Below are 23,009 nucleotides of genomic sequence, written 5' to 3'. Positions count from 1 at the left end.
TCTGAAATTTTTTTGAAAAATGAAAATAAATAAATAAATTGGAAAAATAAAAATATAAATAAATAAAATTATAAAATAGTAAATGATTATTTACTCTAACAGGTTAGTGCAAAATGATGTTATTAAAATGAAGAAAATTATGTTAAACCAGAAATTTAAATTTAAATCTTTACATACCGGTGGCTGGTTATTTTCACTTCCTTCATGACTCTCTTGCTCATTCTCTGATGTCACTTCTAGGTCTTCTTCTGCTAAAAAATCCATACATTGAATTAAATTGGATTAGTTAGAAGAGTGAGGTAAAAGACAGTCTTTATAGAAATAGATAGAAAATAAAATTTTCATTGTATAAATTTAGAGTTTAAATGAAGCTAAATCTATGATGAAATACTTACTTCTTTAAGAAATACTTCTAATTAAAAAAAGAAAAAAAACCCAAGCTTCAAGAAACCACTTGGGGAGACACCTGGTCCAAGGCATACAACATCTCAAAGATTCACTCACAAATTCTATTAACTATTAGCTATGTCTGTTAACTGAAGAGGAAAGTGGCCATAGATCTGTGTGAACATGCTGATTGATGAGGGGAAAAGGGATCATTAATCAGCGGAGAAAGTCATGACCCTGAGGGGGTAACCATCAAAGCTGATGGGAGAATGCTACAGCATATCTGTAACACAACCCAGCAGAATTATTTGTACCATTATACTATAATTAGTTATCATGTTCTTCAATTTGTCCCACGATTTAGAAGTACTCAGCTGCAATGCAGTTGAGAGCATAATTCATCTTTCATCGGAAAAACTATTCTGAACTGATCAGCTTGGATTCATTTGTAGAATGCTAGTTAATGAAAATATTCACCTTTTTCATTAGTTATATGGGCTATTGGTATGCCTACATATCTTGTATCCTCTGGGTTAGTCATCTTAAACTTTCTTGATACACACACATACAAAAAGCCTTAACACCACATCTAAGAAACAATGTATAATAAATTTTCTATATTGAAATAACAATTTTAGTATTCAAGGATGAACTCTGTAATTTTTTCTCTTTTTAAAATTAGTTTGGTTACCAAGTAGTCTTTAAAAGACTTTTATAAAACAATTACCTTACCAAAAATTTAGCTATCTTAAAAAAGCGGCTGATGCTTCTATATTCAAATTAATCTCATTTGATTAACTAATATTAATGCAACATGTATATTTGCTGTCTGACAGCTATGGGGAGGAAAAATAAACTACTATTGTCCACCCCAATTCTAGCACTCCCTCCTGCTTCTACTAACCTTTAAAGTAGCAAGAATCTAAGCTTCTGTTTGAGTGTAAATATAATGAAGTCATCTGAAGTGCTCCCAAGTTTCCTCATCAACTCCAAAATCACCTTCCTAACTTCTTTCATTCCTCCCTCCTTCACCCCTCACAATCTTTCTTCCTTTACAGCAGTCATGTAGAGATCTGTGCCCCTTATTCTCCTCCTTCAACATCTTTGATTTATTAATTCCCACCACATCTTTCCTCTTCATTTAGCAGTAGTACCTTACATCTCTAATTTCTCCTTCCTCATCACTTGGCTCCTTCCCCTCTGGCTACAAACATGCTCAGAAATGATAACAAAATAATGTTTTCCCCTGATCCTGTAACGTCTTAAACTGTTATCCAATGGCTCTTCTTCCAGATTTCTCTAAAAAGAAGTCTATACCCAAGGCCCACCAGCAGGAGCATCAGCTGAGAAGTTACTAGAAATGCAGAATCCCAGAGCTGCTGACTCAGAATGTGCATTTTTAACACAGCTGATTGATGAAAGTTTGAGACGCTCTGGTCTACACTGAGTGTACTTCCACATTCCTCTACCTGAACTGACCCTTTTGGAATCTAGCCTCATGTTCCTCCCTATCATGTCCCCACAAATGAAATTGTATTACAAGTCATAATGTTTCTAATGGGCTGCTTATCAGCCTCTATCTTCCCTCATCTCTCAATAACTGACCCTATTCTCTTCTTCTCTCCAAAGTTTTTATCTTGAGCAGTACTAATTCTACCCTATGAAGTAAGAACCTTTCAAACCACATTAAATTATGCATGTGTACAGCTGACCACATATGCTTCTATTCCTCTATGGTATAGAAAAGATAGTGCTGCAGGTTTAGGTGCCTCAATCCTTAGTGCCTTCCCAACAGTGAGGGAGATAAGAAGAGTGAGAAATGTTTGCTATACTTCTCTGACACACTCTGGTATTGGAAGCTCACTTTATGTGCTTCCCACATTTCAAACACTCTGCTCTTCCTTTTTCTGAAGAATTATTTTATTTGACCACCCTCCATTACATATGCCTGCTTCTTGATGCTTGATGATATTCTTTGGATTTTAGAATGTATCAGTGTACATGTTTTTAAATAAACAGTCTGTTAAATGATTTTCTTTTAATAAAATATGGTTCTTACCTTCTACTTGTCCATTTATGGTGTATTCTTGTTTGTGAACTGCAGCCCACCGTAAATCACCACCATACTTCTGTGGGAGATTCGTGGAGACATTCTGTTAAAATTAATATCAATAATAAGTTTCAATTAAAAAATAAAAATAATGAATTCCATCAAAATTTTCCAATCATATTCTTAAAACTACCTGAATTTCCTATTGTAAAGGCAATTAGACTTAAAAATAAGAGAAGTATGTATTGAAAAACCAAAACATTTGTACAGGGAACTTCACATATGTTATCCAGCTCAAGGTTACCTTTTATCTATTTCTGGCTATTGACTCTGAAAACCAAGAATGGAGGAAAAAGGCAATATAGTCACAGACAAAATATTAATGGGTATGCACATTTCAACAAGGAAGTAACTTCAAAATACCTGATTGTACTTTACAATCCCCACCAAAAATAAGAAGAGTATTTAATATATATACATACATACAATACACCTACTATAATAATTACATAATTAAATATTTAGAATAATTTTAACCTTCGAAATGTTTAGTGTTAAAATAAGATACTTAGCATGATAACAAACATCAGAGTATGTCAAGTTCAGGAAGAACAGCACATTTAACAAGCTGCATCATTTTGGAAACAAGGGCTTGCAAATATCTAAATATTTTTTAATAAAGTTTTTACTGATAGTATAAACGGATCAATAAAATGATGGAGTAGTAAAAAAACATATCTTTATGTCATATTTCAATAAAACCAAGGAAATGTTACACATGTACAAGGTAAAGCAAACAAATATTAGAGATACACAAAGTATATGTAACTCTTTCCCAATTAAAAAGAAAACTGCAAAAAAGAATAGCAAACCTTAATGAAGAGAGAATTATAAGAATATTTATTCATAAAGCATCTAAATGGTGCTGGACACTTATTTGTACATTTTTTCTATACTTAATCATAATTGAGTAGGATGGTGGTTGTCCCATTTCCTGCTTCCTGGTCATTCCAGGATGTTAAGGGTAAAATGAAGAGATGTGATCCACTCATCTCTCCGTCCAGAATGTCCTCCTCCTAGACTTTCACGTGGCTTGCTCATTCCTAGTCATGTGAAAGTGGGCGATGTAAATGTCACCCTCAGAAAGATATTCTCTGACTACAGAATTCTATTCACATTTCCATCCCCATCCTAACTACAAACTACCTCAATATTTTCTAACCAGTCTCTGTTTTCCTTATATGCAGAACTTATAATGACCTATAGCTCTTTGTTGTTTACTTATTTTTCTCTTCCTACCCCTATAGAATATTCCCTCATCTTGTATATTCAGTGTCTTACTTCCCAGCATGTAGTTGGTACTCAATAACAGACATTTAATCAACGTCAAAACATATAAAATCCCATCAGGAAGGTCTCAAGCATCAAATCACTATATTCCCACAGGACATCTCTGGTAATAGTCTGCTGGGAAACTGAACATAACCAAAATTAGGAATCCATATGCTTGCTATAACTTCCATTCTTTTCTTAGGACTACTGCCTTCTGGTTTGCAAAAAGTACCTTCAGCATTCATTAAGTTAGTGAATATCAGTGTAATCATTTGGTCCCTCATTTGTATAAACACTCTCTCCAGTTTACAAAATGTTTTTATGTTTCTTACCACATTTGTTCATTGCGCGTACTTAAGGAATAGATGTTAGTACCATATTTATGAAGAAGGTCACTGATATCTGAATAGGATAAATCATTCATTTTTTTCAAGATTGCATGGCTACTAAGCGACAGCACCAGGACACTAACATGTCTTCTGGCTTCCACTCAGTGCTGGTACCACTGTGCAGCAGCTGTTCTATCATCAGACCCTTCCTATATCTTTCCACAGTTGTCACTTCAATGTACACTGTCATTATATTATGCTGACACTAGTACAAACATGGATGCCACAAAAATATCCAATGGCTTCTATTTTTAAAAATGAATTCTACTTATTAAAACACCACTAAACTGAACTGTTGTTACTATAGTCCTACATATTTACTGTTCCCATACTTTTCCTTGTCTGGAAATGTTGTTTGCAGATCTATACTTAACAACCCAATTATACGAACACCTTCAAGTTGCAGATATTATCTTTTTAAGTTCCACGTTGGAAAAGACAATCGTTCAAACAGTTTCTCTCTGAGTATCATTAGGACTTTTACACACCCACATATAACATAGAATGATTCATTTGATCATAAGTTGACCTGGAATAATTCTTTTGTTGTAGAAAAACCTAAGTTGAGAACCCAAACTGATTCCTTTTCTAAGCTTTATTTTGTTGCACTATACTATAGTAGCTTCTTAAATGAATCCCACAGGTGAGAAGAATTGTACTATGCAATAACCAATTTGTTAATTGTGAGCTGAAAATACAAGAAACTAACTCTTTACGGGCATAAACAGAGGTGAGAACATAAAGTCTAAACATTTCCTTTTAGGTTCTAACATCATTTGATACTTATATTTTAAAATAACGAGAACAATAGACAGTACCTCCAAATCCTGAGGTGATTCTGCATCTTCATTTTTTCCAGGCTTTAATGCAGACATCTTGTCTATAAAATGGTATTCACAGATACACTCATGAGAACATTTTTATCGTACATTTTAAATACATATACAAGTCTATCACCATTCATTTTTATCTCAATAAAATAAAACTAATAGCAAAAATAATTTCAAGGTTGAACCAGTTTTAGGAAGAAAAAAGTAGACAGTATCAAGAAAGACAGCAAAAGAAATATATTTAAAAGAAATGGATAATATATTTGGGTCTGCATACTTTAAATGTTTTTTTTTGTGTGTGTGTGATGGCATTTAAGGATTAAAGAGTATCATAGATATTCACTAACTTACCACTTCTGTTATTTTTGTGCACATAAATAAAATTGACATTACTTTTTGCTCTCACGGAGCATGTTCAATAATACCAATACCATTTTCCTTTTGTCCAGATGCTGGCTTTGTTGCTCCTTCCTATTTAAAAAAAAAAAAAATCCCAACTTCAGAAAACATTGCATTTATTCCCTCATTCACTCACTCAATTAGTCTATAAGACAATGAACGTTACTCTGTCTATCAAATCACAGGCACTATTCTGGCAGAAGCTGATAATATAAAAAAACGGTGGATTTTGCCCTAGATTCAAGAGGAGTTTGAGATGTATGAAAGAGAGATGGAAAAGAATAATTCACTGATTCTACAATTAAAGTGAATAAAGGACAGTAAGGGCACAAAGGAGAGAGCAGTGAGTTCTGCCTGGGAAGATCAGGAAATACTGCAAAGATATATGGCCACATTGTGAAAGATAGAAAAAGTGCTGAGAATGGGTGTGAAGCATTTCAAGACAGGGCAATGTGAGAAAAAGGATGAGTATTTGTAAAGTATATGAAAATGGTAGAATTAAATAATGAAATTCTATACAGAACTCAGAAATTTTGAAAATGAGAATAAGAGGAGGAAAAATACGGTTCAATTTTTTCAACTATACTTTTAAAAATTTGAAGAATGTGAGATATAATAGTACTAATATATGAAAATATTTATTTCTGGAATATTATCATAACATACATTTTTAAATTGAATAAAAAGATTTAATTCTAAAGTACCAATTAAAGATGCTGCAAGAAGACTATTTTTTAAATTAATCTTAAGTTCCATCTGGATCTCTCCCTTGACCCAGTAATCATTCAGCAAGAGATTGTTTAATTTCCATGACCTTGTGAAGCAGTGTTTCTGTTGGAATTGATCTCTAGTTTTATACCACTATGATCTGACAAGATACATGGTACAATTTCTATGTTTTTAAATTTGTTGAGGTCTGATTTGTGGCCTAGGATTTGATCAACTTTGGAGAAAGTTCCATGAGATGATGAGAAGAATGTGTATTCAGCTTTATTTGGGTGGAATATTCTGTAGATGTGTGTTAGACCCATTCGTTCTAGACCTTTGTTTAAGTCCATGATTTCTTTGCTTAATTTTTGTTTGGGAATCTGTCCAATTCAGTCAGTGGGGTACTGAAATCCCCTCCTAATATGGAATTACTGTTTATCATGCTATTTAGATCAAACAGGGTTTGCTTTATGTATCTGGGTGCTCCTGTGTTCGGTGCATAAATATTAAGAATTGTTAAGCCTTCTTGTTGGATTTTTCCTTTCACCATGATTTTGTGACCATCTTTGTCTTTCTTTAGTCTTGCTATTTTAAAATTTATGCTGTCTGAAATCAGAATCACCATGGCCTCTCTCTTTTGGTTTCCATTTGCTTGGAAGTTTGTTTTCCAGCCCATGACTTTGGGTCTGAAAGTATCTTCAAACTTTACTACAAGGCTATAGTAACCAAAACACCATGGTATAGGCACAAGAATACAGATATAGAATTTTGGAGTAGGACAGAGATCCCAGACATAAAACCATCCTCATATTGTCATCAAATCTTCAACAAAGCAGACAAAAGCATACATATGGGAAAAGAATCTCTATTCAACAAGTTGTGCTGGGAAAACTGGATGTCCATGTGTAGAAGATTTAAACTGCATCCCCACCTCTCACCTCTCACAAAAATCAACATACGATGGATAACGGACTCAAACCTGAGGCACGAAACCTTAAGAATTCTGGAAGAAAATGTTGGGAAGAGTCTTTTAGACATCCACCTAGGCAAAGAATTTATGAAGAAGACCCCCAAAGCAATCAGAGCAGCAACAAAAATAAACAAATGGGACCTGATCAAATTACAAAGCTTCTGCACAGCCAAGGAAACTATCATTACAGCAAACAGACAAACTGCAGAATGGGAGAAAATATTTGCTTTCTACACATCTGATAAAGGGCTGATAACAAGAATCTATATAGAACTTAAGAAAATCAACAAGAAAAAGTCAAATAGCCCCATCAATAAATGTACAAAGGACATGAACAGCAACTTTTCAAAAGAAGACAGATTAATGGCCACCAAACATATAAAAAAGTGCTCAACATCTCTAATCATTAGGGAAATGCAAATCAGAACTACAATGTGACATCACCTAACTCCAGTGAGAATGGCCTCTATTAAAAAGTCCCAAAATAACAAATGCTGGCATGGATACGAGAGATTGCGACACTCTTATACTGCTGGTGGGACTACAAATTAGTACAACCCATGTGGAAAGTAATTTGGAGATACCTCAAAGAGCTAAAAATAGAGATATCATTTGATCCCGCAATCCCACTACTAGGCATCTATCCAAAGGAAGAGAATAAAGACATTTGCAATCAAATGTTTATAGCAGCACAATTCACTTTTCCAAAGCTATGGAAACAACCCAAGTGCCCATCAATACATGAGTGGATTAATAAAATGATATATGTATACCGTGGAATAATACTCAACTACAAAAAAGAACAGTGATCTAGTACTTCTTATGTGATCCTAGATAGAGATTGAGACCATCCTTTTAAGTAAGGTATCAGAAGGATGAAAAAACATGCACCACATATACTCACTATCAAATTGGTACTAACTGATAAACACTAAGGTGCTCATAGGGTAGTAATACTCACTGGGTGCTGGTCAAGTTGGGGGGTGGAGGACTGAGGGGAGTAAACCCACAGTTAATGGAAATGGGGAACACTGTATGTGGGAAGGACACTCTTATAGCCCTAGCTAGGGTGAGGCAAACAATATTTCATGTAACCAAAATGTTTGCACCCCCAAAATTTCCTGAATTAAAAAAATTAAAATAAAAAAAGGAATGACACTAAAAAAAATAAAATTAATCTTAAAATTTTAAACTGTAGAAGAGAAATGCTTATGTGATGCAGAATTATGATGTATTTCTAAGTACTATGATCATGTAAGAAAGAAACATAAAGCCCTCCATTAAATTTCACCTTGTTTTCTTACTCCCATGTAAGCAACATACTCATAGCTCTAATTTCCTATTTCCATCATATAGGACGGTAGTTAAAAATTGGAGAGAGCATCTACTATAAAGAACATAAAGCTATGATTACCCGAATTGAAGATTTAAGAATCTTTAAATACATCTACAATTGTCAAACAGGCCCCAATATTCACATAAGGAGTGGAGAGAGGACTACAAAATCAAGTCTACAGGCTTTCTGAGTTTTGCAGATGAACAAATTTATGTGCAAGATATAACAACTATGAATACTAAACTTAATAAATCTTCCTGAGAATAATATAAAATGTTCCCAATGCTAGAAATATTTTTTAAAAGTAAACAACCATCTTCCAGAGATGAATGTGTATACTCTGTTGACAGTCACCCCTTCTTTATAATGCTATGACAATAAGTAGTTTATTCTAGGGAACAATAATCAATTATGATTGCATTCATGTGATGTATACATATGTGTGTCTGTTATATGTAGAAATTATTGGCACAAGATAAATAACATGTCCAGAAGTAAACAATTGTAGCATTTATTTCTTCAAGAGGGTTGCAGCTCAAAATTTGTATTCTTATTTAATGAATACTGATTAAGAACCTCCCTTATATAACCTGAAATTTTAAAAAAGATCAAATAAAATGTTTATTCCTTTCTCTATTTTCAAACAGATCTAAAATGATTGTCAACATTATACCAAACAGTAATACAAATTATTTAAGTAAGTTATGGATAAGCAAAAGATAAGTTATAAACCTTAAAGAAGAAATGAAAGAGTCAAAAATTAATAATTCATAATATCAGATATGGCCTGAAATATATTTCACTTGGCATTATCCAGGAACATAGGTTTTACTCGATTAAATATATTACTTTAATAATTTACTAGATTAAATGTATTACCTTAATAATTTTTTAAAAATGAGGATTCATTTTTTTCCTTTTTACATAGTTTTTATTTGAGCATAATAGATGTACAAATTTTGAAGGGACATAAATTTTGATACATTTCTAGAATCTTATCAGTGTACTTGAGATATGCATCATGTTAAATAGTATCTGTTCTTTATGGCAGAATCATTTGAATTATTCTCTTATAGCTAGTTTTAAATGTACAATATATTAATTATAGCCACCCTTAACTTTTCGGTTTGTTTTTCATTAAAGCAATCTATAAGTTTTTAAAAGAATATCAGCCTCTTTTTCATTGCCTGTCTTTTCTTGATTTGCATGAAAACAATTTCTAACATACCTTACGATACAGAGTTCCCACTCTCATTTATCTCCACTATTTCTGTTATCTTTTCATAATAATTTGTGTGATCTTGACTCTCTTAATCAAACTTTGTATTTATCTTGCCCTTCTTCCATGAATTCTTACCCATCATCCCCCTCTTCATTTCCACATTTCTGAGCTGCTCTTTTGGGTTGCTTTCTAATTCTTTCCTTCTACAATTTCTAACCTAAGAATTGTTTACTCCCCTCAACTTTTACAAATCTCAATCCTGTCCATCCTTCCTTTTGTTATTACATTTGTTTTCTATTATGGCCTTGAGGAGGTCCATTTCTTTACAGTATTTTTGTCAGCATTATGAGGATGGGGGAGGGGTACATAAATATATGGGGGAGAAAAGTTTTCAAATAATAACTTACCTTTGTAAGACCACAGTTTTCCAATGACCCGGAGGAAGGTTTCCGCTGAGGCTCAGGTGGTGGAAAGGAAGGATTTAAAAAGCCCTGGACTTTGCCTGATGTTGTGGGAAAGCATTCAAACACATCTTCCTTTGGATGATCGGAAATCTTGTCCTCAAACATGTTTCCCTTACCTGTTCTCACAGTAGCATATTTTGCTTCTACTACAGTAAAAAGAAAGTAAATAATATATAAAGATATTTGTAATGAAGAATCAGTGGATAACACAAAAATAGGCAATCTTTAAAGAGCTTACAATTTTTCCTGGATTGCTGAGAAGCAGTAGTTAAGTTGGTTAAGTTTGGTTCAGAAACATCCTAGAACAAAAAACAATAGCTTTAAGGATAACAAGTATCAAAGTGGTAAAATAATTATAATATTCACCATTACCATATGACCTAATGCAAAGAAAAGAGGTTTTGGAGTAGATTCAACCTCAATTCTGTCATTTACTAATTTACATCTTCTCATGGGGTGAAGATTATGAGAGATGGTACAGATGTCCTAAGAATGTTACTCCCTTTGCCCATAATCGATTATTCTACAAATGCTATAATATCCATTAGATTATATTCTTAGCCAAAATAGCCTGAGACAAAAATGGACCTAGTCAGCTTACAGGATTATTAAAGTAACTATCATTAAGATACTTAAATTAATCAATTTTGTGTTACATTGTGAAATGTGTTTGCATGATTTACATTTGGATTAACTATCTCTTGCCAGGGAAAATGGGAGAGTTTAGGTTTTAGTAATAACTTATTTTAATGGGTTGGCTTTGCAAATATTATCAATCACTTCTATTATGTTTGTCAAAATTCTAAAGATAAATTATTGTATAGATTCAGGTTCTCCCAAGAAAGACAGAAAACAATAATAAACCTTGTGGGGCAATCACTGAAGAATGAAAGCCACAAAGAGCTACTCAGTAGAAAGCTTTCACTAAATACGATGACAATGAAGACAAAGAGGCACTGACAGGGTACACACTGAGGAAATGCATTCTGCAAGGAAATATTTAGATTGGGGAAAAGCATTTTTGCAAGGTGGAAGAGGAGGATGAAACAAACAAACAAAAAGAGACATGACCACTCCACCTAATATGTGATTAAACCATGGAAGAAAAGGAAAAATATTCTGTATGATAAGGTACATGGAGAAATATGAGAATAAAACAGAGACTTTAGTTTACAGTATATCCATGATAAAACTGATAATTGATTAATATTTACTCTACAATTTACTTTCCTATATTCTTCTATAGGAAAGAATTTAATTTAATTACCATAAAACAATAAATTATTGAAACATAATCATCTTCCACTATGTGGAAGCTGTGACACTATTGCTACAGAGATAAAAAAATCAGAAAAAGAAATATTCCATCTCTTTTGTACTTGGAGAAAAAATTGGTAATTAGAATTATAAAGATTCATGTATTGCTTAAAAAGACATTTTTTAATAGAACTTCGGTTGAAGATAAGGAACACTTAAGAAATTTTAATCTGAAATCCTAATCTAAACTTCTAGTTGGATGATACTAGAAAAGATACCATAATTCTCTTTCCTACTTATGATATGTTGCTAATTTGTTCATTTTTATGAAATATTTTCTCATAATAACTCTCCTGAAGTTATACATTCTAATTACTAAAGGGGAACATAAATTTAAATTATATTTTAAAAATTCAATAGATTTAATTATTAATTATATTATGGATATTGTTACTTTTAACATTTCATTATAACCTTAATATTCTAACATTTCTTTCCACTAAAATTCATTTATCTATTCATTTATTCCCATTGAAATATATTAAAATGCTTTATACATGCCAGATTACATTCTCCGTACTCTAACACACACACAAATATGTTTCCTAACCTGTAGTAACTCATAGTAATACAGGAGTCATAAAATTATTATTTAAATAACTAGGAAAAACATGGAGTGGATATAGCTTAGATGGCTGAGTAGAGACATCAGAAGCCAGATCATCTCAGAAAGAAGAGAAAGTTTCAGATGAAATGCTAGCCCAGGTGTAATTCTGAAGAAAGAGTGCCAGAATCTGCCAGAGACACCAAGGAAAGAAGTCACAGGAAATAACAAGAAGGAACAAGATTTTAGAAGAAATGAACCCCCAGGGAATTAGTGGCCCCATGGAGAAGGTAGGTGGGTGTGTTTGATTTTCCTCCTTTCACACCTCTGGCAGTCCTAAGGCTCCAAACTATTGAGTAGACACTGTAGCCTCATAGGCCCAGCACTGCTGCCCTCAGTGAACTGAGAGCTTCTTGACAATACAGCACCAGGCTTCTAGCCCACTGGTTATCACTCACGCTTACCACAGACCCAAGTTGAGGCAGCAGTTGTCATACTGCTTTTCCAGCTATTGTGTGCCTTTGCCCTGCCCAGGGGAATTCAGCATTTTACATTTCTTGACCCTGGAACCCACACAAATATTCTCTAATGCTCAGTCAGATTGCAGTAGCCACAGGGCACTGGTAGGTCTTAGGGGAACTGTGTGATCCCAGAGCTTGGACATACACGGTGGGCTCCCTTCAAGTAAGAAGAGAGTGCATCCCCTGCAGGGTACACCTTGGGAAAAAGAAGACCAGAGTGCCAGCTCTCCTCCATTCAGACTCTTCTCCCCTGACTCACAGCACTGGACCTGCTCTACAGAAAATGCCCAAAAGTGCTCTAAAAATCACAGTGCAGTCAAACTCTACAGTGTAAAAATAAGTAGAAGTTAAAACTCACAATTCTTACAAAATAGTAAATTAAGTGAGAATACAAAGCTACCGGTAAAAATCAACAAGACTGAAACAGTATTTCACTAATCAATATTAACATTCAATGTAAACCTTCTAAATATCCCGCTGAAACGTATCAATTCGTGGCATGGATAAAAAAAACAAAACCCAAAAATATCATGTCTCAAAAAACTACATTTAATTCATAAAGATTCTCACAGAATCAACGTGAAGGTCTGGAAAAAATATTCGATGCAAATGGATATAAAAAGCAAGCAAGAGTAGTTAATTTTATACCAGGTAAAATAGACTCTAAAGCAACAATAATGACAATACCAAGATGGCTATTATATAATGATTAAGAAATCAATTCAATAAGAAGATTTAACTAATCTAAATATATATGTACTTAACACCAGAGCTCCCCAATTCATAAAACAAATGCTACTACAGCCAGGAAAAGAAATCAATAGGGGCATAATTATACTGGGGGACCCTAACACTCTACTGACAGAACTAGATGAATCACTGAGGCAGAAAATCAACAAGGAAACAATGGATTTAAGATGGTAGAACACATGCACCTAAGAGACATTCGCAGAATATACTGCCAAAAAAACTGCAGAATGCACATTCTTCTCATCAGCACATGGAACATTCTCCAAGACAGAACTTATTCTAAACCACAAAACACATCTCAGAAAAGCTTTAAAAAATCAAGATCATATCATGTATTTATTGTCTCATACTACAGTGGAATAAAATGAGAAACAATTCCAAGAGGAACTCTCAAAATTGTACAAATATATAGAAATTAAACCACTTCCTGTGAAATGATCTTTGGGACAAAGATGAAAACACGACAGAAATGAAAAAATATTTTTCGATTGAATGACAATGGCAACAAAAGCTATAAAATTTTCTAAAATGCAGAAAACGTAGTAACAAGAGGGAAGTTTATAAGAGCACAAAATATCTACATGAGGAAGACAACAAATTAATAACCCAATATCACACCGCAGGAAACTAGAAAAAATGAAAACAAACCAATGCCAAATCTAGCAGGAGACAAGAAATAACAAATAGCCAAGCAAAACTAAACAAAAGTAAAACCAAAAAGAAAATACAAAATGTCAATGAAATGCAAAATTCGTTCTTTGAAAAGATATAACCATTGACAGACCATGAGCCAGATTAGTCAAGAAAAGAGATGATTCAAATAAACTCAATCCAAAATGGAAAATGAGACGTATTTTAAAACAAAATCTGAGATTACTACAAACACCTCTATGCACACCAACTAGAACATCTAGAGGAAGTGGACACATTTTTTGGAAAAATGCAAAGTCCCCTGCTTGAATCAGGATAAAATAGAAATCCTGGATGGACCAATAATGAGTAATAACATTGAGTCATTAACAAGAAAACTCCCATGGAAAAAAAAAAAAAAAGCCTAGGCTGAGATGGATTCACAGGTATATTTTACAAGAGCTACAGAAAAGAACTTGTACTATTCTACAGAAATTGTGCTACAACAAGGAGGGAATCTTCCCTTACTCACCTGTCAAAACCAATATCATCCTGATAACAGAGCCAGGTAAGGACACAACAACAAAAAAAGAAAACTATAGGCCAATGTCCTTGATGAAAATAGATTTAAAAATTCCTCAAAAACAAACAAACAAACAAGCAAAACCTAGCAAAAAACACTTCAACAATATAATTCACCATGATCAAGTGGGTTTCACCTGAAAGAGGCAAATGTGGTTCAACATACAAAAGTCCATAACTGTAATTCACCACATGAAAAGAATTAAAAACAAAACCAAAGCCTAATCTCAATACATGCAGAAAAAACATCCAACAAAATCCAATACCCCTTTCATGACAAAAACCCCCAAGACACTAGGCATAGGAAGAACATGCCTCAGAATAGTGAAAACCATATATAAAACACTCACTGCCAACATCATACTGAATGGGGGACATCTGAAAGCATTCCCTTGAAGAATTGGAACGGACAAGGATGCCCACTTTCACCACTTCAATTTAAGACACCACTGGAAGTCCTAGCCAGAACAATGAGGAAAAAGTGAGATAAAGCGCATACAAATTAGAAAAAATTGAAGTCGAACTATCCTTCTGGGTTCAGGATATGATCTTATACAAAGAAAAACATAAAGACACCTCCAAGACATTCCTGAAATAGATAAATAAATTCAGTAAAGTCTCAGGTTACAAATTCCATGTATACACATCACTAGCATTTCTATGCATTAACAACAAACAAGGTAAGAATAATATCAGCAACACAATCTCATTTATAACAGCTTCCAAATAAACAAATAAATAAATAAATTATCTGGGAATATACTTAACCAAGATTGTGAATCATCTCCACAAGAAGAACTACAAAATACTACTTTAAAAATGTCCTAGATGATACAAAAAATTGGGAAAGTATCTCAGGATTATGGATTAGAAGAATAAATGTTGTGAAAATGGCCACATTGGCAAAGTAATCTACGGATGCAATGCAATTTATACCAAAACACCCATGTCACTTTTTTCACAGAATTAGAAAAAACAAACCAAAAAAATCATATGATACCAGAAAAGAGTACGAACAGCCAAAGCAATGTTAAGGAAAAAAGAAATCAGGTGGCATCGCATTACATGATGTTAATTTACACTATAAGGCAATATTAACCAATAAATCACACTACTAAAATAAAAGTAGATACATACACCAATAGAACAAAATAGAGAACCCAGGAATAAAGCCAAATACCTACAACCAACTGATCATTCACCAAGCAGACAAAACCATAGATTAGGGAAAGGAAACCCTATTCAATAAATAGTGCTAGGAAAATTGGATATTCATATACAGAAGAAAAAAACTTGATTTCAATCTCTCACCATATACAAAAATTAAATCAAGATGGATTTAAGACTTAAATGTAAGACCTGAAACCATAAAAAAAAATTTAGAAAAAAAATACTAGAAAAAACTATCCTCAACATAGGGTTAGGTAAAGAATTCATGTCTATGACCCAAAAAGCAAATACAATACAATCAAAAATAAATAAATTGAAATTAAGTTAACTAAAATGCTTTTACATAGCAAAAGATGTAATCAACAGGGTAAAAAACCTACAGAAAGTATGCACAAGCTCCGTATCTGAAAAAGGCCTAATACCCAGAATCTATAAATAACTCAAATCAACACGAAAAAAGAAACAAAACCATCAAAAGTAGGCAAAATAAATGAACATTTTTCCAAAGAAAAGAAACAAATGACTAATAAACATATGAAAACATATCACTATTCATTGTACATCACTATTCATGAGAGAAATGCAAATCGAAACCACAATGCGATACCACCTTACCCCTGTCAGAATAGTTGTTATTAAAAAGTCAAAACCAATAGATGCTAGTGGGGATGTGGTGAAAAGAAGAGGCTTATACACTTTTGGTAGGAGAATAAATTACAACAATCTCTATGGAAACTATATGGAGATTTCTCAAAGAACTAAAAGTAGACATACCATTGGATTCATCAATATCACAACTGGTGATCTACCCAAAGGAAAAGAAGTCATATTATAAAAAGGACACCTGTAGGAGATCTGAGAAGAGCAAGATGACCAAACAGAAACCTGCAACAATCATCCCTCCACATGAACACCAAATTCAACAACTAGACATGCAAGGAAGCACCTTCAGGAAAACCAAAAATCACGTGAGTGATCTCAGTACCAGGTTTCACATTCAATCAATGAAAGAGGCATTGACTGGGGCAGTAAAGAGCCTTGCACACTATCCCTCCTCCATCCACAGGCAGTGCCACACCAGCACATCAAGCAAAGAGAATACATTTCCCTGAGTCAGAGAGAATGAAGTGATTGTGGGACTTTGTATTGAATTTCTGAGGAACATAGCACAGGTCAGAATACTGCCAGTGCCCACAGAGGGAGCATTTGGACCCACCCAGCCAAAGAGAAATTCTCTGTCCTGAAACCTTAGTTCCGGCTACGTCCATCAACTGGCTGAGAAAAAGCAGCCTGGGGCCTGAAATACATTCGTAAGGCAGTGATTTCACAAAGGACACCATCCTTGGGTAGTTCCTGTGCCTGTGCTGGCTCCGATCCAGTGGGCTTGAGGTACACATGACCCAGAGATACACTAATGGTGGTGGCCAAGACAGTGCTTATGTCACCCTTCCCACAAACACCGGCAGTGCAGCTCAGGGAGAGTCTTCTTCCATTTGAGGAAAGGAAAGGAAAAAATTCAGAAGACTTTGTTTTGCAACTTGTATGCCAACAGCAAAATAAAGTACATAGCAGACTCCTAAGGCCCTGGATTTAAGAACATAGTCCATGAATTACACTCCTAGAATCACCTTGAGCCAGAAAGATGCGCTCTGCTATTAAAGGAAAGACCCAGTCCTGGCAGGATTCACAACTTGCTGACTAAAGAGCCCTTGGGCTAGCATAAACATCAGAGGGAGCCAGGCATCAGTCACCAAGGGCTTTTGTTGAGATTGGCTGGGTTCCAGTGTGACCTAAGCAAAGTCTTAGCTATGGTGACCATGAGGGAGTGCCCATATTGCTCCTCCCCCAACTCCACCAACTCAATACACAGAGTGAGGAAAGAGAATGAGAAATTTTCCTTGTAATCCAGGAAATTCTCCTATATCATTCCCAACTCCACCAAGCCAGTACTACAAGGATCTAGCAATCGTCATATCATTACTGGACGTGGGGTTCCCCCTGTGCTGATTCACCTGTAGTAACCAACAAGTTACTTAACAACACTCAATTTCCTTTGAATATCTGGAAAGCCTTCCCAAGAAGGTCATGTTAAATGGAGCCCAGATCAAGAAGTTTAAAATAAATAACTGCAAGATGGTGAACCAGAGGCACCACTAGCCAGAGCATCTCTGTAAGAAGGAGGAGCTTTAGATGAAAGAGAAAGAACAAACAGACAAACGAACACAGATTGAGTGACAGTCTAAAGGAAGGGTTCCTGAACCTACAGGAGACTCCACAGGAAGAGGCTGCAAAACACAACTGGAAGGAGAATGGCATCAGTGGGGATTAAGCCATGAGAGGCTTGGAAACCTACAAGAAGGGTAGGTGGAGGAGGAGTTAACATCCCCCTCCCTCACATCTCAGACTGTCGGTGGGCTCCAGAGCTGCTGGAGCATCCTTCTGCCCACCTAAGCCCAGAGAATGTTGCCACCAGTGAGAAAGGAGCTTCCTAAAAACAGGAAACCAGGCTCCCAGCCTCCCAGGACACCTCCCGCCCTGCTGGGAGTCAGCTATTCTCCAAGAAATACAGGTTCCAAGCAGGATCCTTGCAAGACATTTGGAAATAATAGAGATAGAGACAAAGTGTAGTTTAAAATGATGGGGGAGGCAGAGGTCCTCCAGCATTGCCGTGAGCCAAGAGTCACTGAGTGAAATCCTGCATCAGTATTTATTGGCACAGCAATTAGCTGTTAGCGGTTACAGATTTATGTGTACAGATCATTCATTTAGGTTTAAAGGCTCCCCAAAGGTTTCAAGAGATCCTTTAATTAATTATATCTACGTGAGCAAATGGTTACAAAATTTTTCTCAGATAAACTTCTTAAGCACTAAGTTAAGAATAGACCTAGCTGAGTATACAAGTTAAAGATAAAATTACCAATTAGCAATAAAGCTAAAACAGAAATATAGAGACCATGTATTTCTTTATCTAGTTTGTCATTAACTGAGACATGTGGTCAAGAGCGAAGCAGGAACTGTCCATGAGGCTAATTAGCTTTAGCTACAGGTGCCTGCTGGGCTGGCATCCTTTGATCAATTCCTTAACCTGTGACCCTATGCCAAGCTCCGTCTTACACAAGCTCCAGGTGCTGGCCTGCAGGCCTCGAGACAGGCATAGCCTTGCAGTCGCCCCTGGTCAGTGGAATGCCTCCCCTGTTGCTAAGCAGCTTCTGGTATGTGAACTAATATGCTCAGTTTCCTTCAAGCAAAGCCCTGAAAAACTCCTGCAACTTTCCATGTCTCTTAATTCTGTATTCCAACAACACCCCACAAATCTGAGCTGGACAGCAGGTATCATATTTCTTCTCTACCATCAGACACCTTTGTCCTCCCTAGGGGGCTTCAACCCCTCAGGTTCCATATTACTCACCCCCACATAGACATTGCTCAACTTTGTCCCAGACTACAGGAGCCACAGGGGTCCTGTGGGTCCCAGGTGATCTGCATGAATCTGCAACCCCATCATTCTGGACAGACTGCCTCCTGGAGAGAGGGCTGGAGATGACCACAGTGGATTTTCCTCCAGCCAAACTCTTCTTCTCTCCTTTCCCTCCCCAACCCATCGCTGCCAAGAGAAACAATTGGGCGACCACATGGAGGCCTCTACAGGAAACAGGGTGCACATTTTTCCTTATTGGTCCTGCAGTAGACAGAGGGGTAACACAGACCATGAGCTCCCTGTCTGCCAGCCATCCCTGGTGATATTTCCCCAGCAACTCCAGCAAAGCACGGAACTACCAAAGGTGGGGGGACATAGAATCAGCTTGGGTACCCCATGGATGACTTGTGAACAGCATCCACATCCCTGGTATGGTCAAGAACTGGATCCCAGGGATGGGCCCACACGCCAGATCATGTATGCCCAGGTCTCAATCGTATTGCCCGGAGGCACAGAAGAAATATTTGTGAATAAGTGTCATGAGGCCGGGCGCGGTGGCTCACGCCTGTAATCCTAGCCCTCTGGGAGGCCGAGGCGGGTGGATCGCTCGAGGTCAGGAGTTCGAGACCAGCCTGAGCAAGAGCGAGACCCCGTCTCTACTAAAAATAGAAATAAACTATCTGGACAACTAAAAATATATATAGAAAAAATTAGCCGGGCATGGTGGCACATGCCTGTAGTCCCAGCTACTCGGGAGGCTGAGGCAGTAGGATCGCTTAAGCCCAGGAGTTTGAGGTTGCTGTGAGCTAGGCTGACGCCACGGCACTCACTCTAGCCCGGGCAACACAGTGACACTCTGTCTCAAAAAAAAAAAAAAAAAAAAAAAGTGTCATGAAATGTGGGTGCCTGCAGGGACAGACAAAGAGGAGAGTGCAGTGGGGGTCCTAGATGTAGTGTGCTCTAAGGCCAACCCTTCTTACATGGGAGGACCGCACTTCTAGCTGAGGCCAGGATTCTGGGAAGGAAACATCCTGGCTTGCACAACAGTTGTAGGGGACCTTGGCTGGTTTGAGGGCCTAATGGCAGAGGCCTGGGAGAAACCATGTAATAAAGGAGGGTGGAAAGGAGTGAGGCATGCTCTAGACTGCCAGATTGAGGGACTCAGATAGCACTGCCTCCTCACACAGACTTTCTGGTTGAATGGGGCTACTTCAGCCCCTCCCTGGCAGCTTTGTCCAGAGGTAGGGAGCAGATCTTCAACCCCTGTTAATAGCATTTTTCATATTGATGGCAAGTTCACCACCCAAGCCAAACATGCCCAGCCTCAGTCCCCCACCCACAACTGCTGTGGTGGAAAGTAAGGGCACACTTGGAAGTCCCAGGGTTCATCCAACCACTGGGGGCCAGAGAGTGCTTTTCTTGAGGGACTAGACCTGGGCACATGACCCCCCCAAAAAAGCATTGCAGCTTGTTCCTTCTGGCAAGCACCAATTACTAACAGTGAAGTCAATTTGTACATCTTTTTACTGCATTTACTGACTCATCATATGGGCTGTAATTGATGCTCACCTCCAAGCACCACCTACTGGTTCAGAGAATAAACTGGGCATGTCATTCTCTAAACAAAAGAAAATCCAAAAGTAAGAAGCAATACCTGCTCCAGATGAGAAGGAATATGAGACAGAACTCCAGAAGTATGAAGAATCAAAGCAAAAGGACACCCCCAAAAGGGGACACCACATCTCTGGCAATGGGTAACAACCAAAACCAGAATATTGAAATGACACATAAAGAATTTTGAACATGGATTAAAAGGAAGCTCAATGAAATACAGGATAACAAGGAAACCCAACACAAAGAAAGGACCAAAACAATGCAAAAAATGAATAAAAAAACACCAAACAGACTGAAATATTAAAGGAAAAAATCAAACAGAATTTCTGGAAATGAAAAAATCATTCAAGGAATTACAAAACACAGTGGAAGACCTTAAGAATAGGTTAGATCAGGCAGAGGAAAGATTCTCAGTACTTGAAGACAACACTTGTTAATTGAACAAGTCAGTCAAGAGATAGAGCAGATAAGCAAGAGGAACAAGCAAAGCCTACAAGAAATATGGGATTCTGTAAAAGGCCTAACATAAGAGTCATAGGAGTCCTTGGGGAGAAAGCCAAAGTAGCTGACTAGAGAAAAAGCTTGCTGGACCATCCCAGGAGAACAGTTGAGGATTGGACTGAGGAGAGCAGAGAGTGATTATCGCTTGGAAGTAGACTTCAGGGATAGATATCACTGGAGTCCAGGAACACCACCAAGAAGAACTGAGCTACTGAGAGAGGAAGATAGAAGGGAGTTATTGGCATGAACTACTTCCAGGGAGTCCTGGAGCCCAGGGAAATGGTAAGGGTTTTGTTTTCCCCTCCCCCACCCAGAGGCCTCAGGGCAGCAATGAGATGCAGGGTTCTCATCCATTAGGGGAGGGCCAGAAGGACAAGGGAGTTGGCATCTCTGCATCCAGATGCCATCTCCTCTGCACTCCCCGACTCCTGGCATCACAGGAAGTAATTTTGGCTCAAGCAACTCCTAGCCATGTGGCTGCACCCACCCCATAGTAACCACCAAAGCACCTTGTACTGAGTGACTTGGTTCCACACAACAACACACTCCCAGCTGAGCCTGCCTTGAGCCAGAGAAGCGCACTCCCAGAACCCATGCCAAGCTGAGCCTGCCTGGGTCAGCAGAGCTGCCACCAGGGCTCAGAGAGGCAGACAGACAGGTGTCACTCCAAACTTCAGAGTGGTGCAGGAAGTCCACAGCCCCTTCCCCAAACCATAGCAGCCCTGGAGTTCTCTGTGCTCAGTAACATGCTTCAGTGCCAGGGGCACTTTTCCACCCACAGCCCTCAGTTTGTGATCTTGCTGCCTACAGGTGCTTGGTGTGTTCAGCTGCTAATTGTGCAGACAGAAGGGCAGGGGCCATGGGGGAGAGATCCAGTTCTAAGTTCAGGTGGCAAGTGAGAACCCATCCCCATTGGGAGGGTGTGGAGGAGCACAAGAGAGCAGGGTTCTATGGGAGAGCCCCATGCCCCCTTCCCCACTGAGAAGTGCCATATTGGAGTTGGCTGTGCCATTGGGACTCAATTTGCATAAGTACTGGTTCCTATGGAAACCAAATGCCTTAGTGCCACAGGCTGAATCAGAGCAACCATCCCTATCCCCACTCACTTTAATAGAGAGTTAAGCTTGAACCAAAATTTCCTTTAGCTGCCATTATTCTCCCAGTGGGAGCATCACTTTAGTGGTGACTTTGGGGGGTAGAGAGGCCCACCCACCTTGCGTTGGGGTCTAGTGGCAGAAAAGCGAGTACAATTGGAGATCCCCCTATCTGCCAGTGACGTGCAGAGACACATGCCAACAGGCCAGATACACAAACAGTGGGGAAGCTTGAGAGCCCACCTTGGGTGAAGAGGAAACAAAAGTGGACCAATCAGAGGGGAAAGTGACCAGGTTTGTGGATAGGAATGGAAAATCTGGCCAGAGGCCTCAGCAATCACATGAGTAGGCACCTGCCATCAGGAGCAGCCCTCTAATCTTCCAGAGACCACTCTCAACTCTGTATCAGTGGCTCCCCCTAATGGCCAGATAAGCAACCTCTGAGCCCCATGGAAGCCCACACAACCAGGCTATTGCACCCCAGCTGTGATCCATCTTGCTCTTCCCCCTACTAAAGGAGGGAGCAGGGTCCAAGCAACAAATAGAAGCTAACGGCCCTCCCAAAGCTTAAGGCATTCGTATACCCCACCTGGTGGACCAGAGCCTACCATGGGCACAAAGGATTACCTCAGTAACTGGCTCCTCCACACAAACTAAAAGCAATGACAGCAGGAACAACCCCATAGCTAAACACAGTTCCTTCCGTCTCAAGCTAGTAAGGAGCAGTGGATTCGTACCCACAAGTACAGTCCACAAGCTTGAAGCTTAAGCTGGGGGAACA

The 23,009-nt window shown here is 37.6% G+C and overlaps 1 protein-coding gene and 1 long non-coding RNA gene across 2 annotated transcripts in view; both read right to left on the bottom strand.

The window, feature by feature from the left end:
• Positions 1-211: 211 nt before the first annotated feature.
• Positions 212-5,018, bottom strand: LOC123626584. The gene is made up of 3 exons (XR_006730918.1): positions 4,977-5,018; positions 2,447-2,540; positions 212-251 (listed from the first exon to the last, which is right to left on the bottom strand). It is a non-coding gene; the product is annotated as an uncharacterized LOC123626584 (long non-coding RNA).
• Positions 5,019-5,235: 217 nt separating this feature from the next.
• LOC123626722 (ankyrin repeat domain-containing protein 26-like) overlaps positions 5,236-23,009 on the bottom strand; it is a gene marked incomplete at its 5' end in the record, with an annotated part of 65,446 nt that continues 47,672 nt past the window's right edge. The window contains 3 exons of the mRNA XM_045535956.1: positions 5,236-5,459; positions 10,031-10,233; positions 10,326-10,386. Coding sequence (XP_045391912.1) covers positions 5,391-5,459; positions 10,031-10,233; positions 10,326-10,386 — 333 coding nt within the window. The remainder of the gene's footprint in view (positions 5,460-10,030; positions 10,234-10,325; positions 10,387-23,009) is intronic.

Source organism: Lemur catta, chromosome 22 (assembly GCF_020740605.2).
Source record: "Lemur catta isolate mLemCat1 chromosome 22, mLemCat1.pri, whole genome shotgun sequence".
NCBI lineage: Eukaryota > Metazoa > Chordata > Mammalia > Primates > Lemuridae > Lemur > Lemur catta.
Note: the sequence above shows the minus strand (reverse complement) of the source record. Positions and strands in the feature narration are given on the sequence as shown.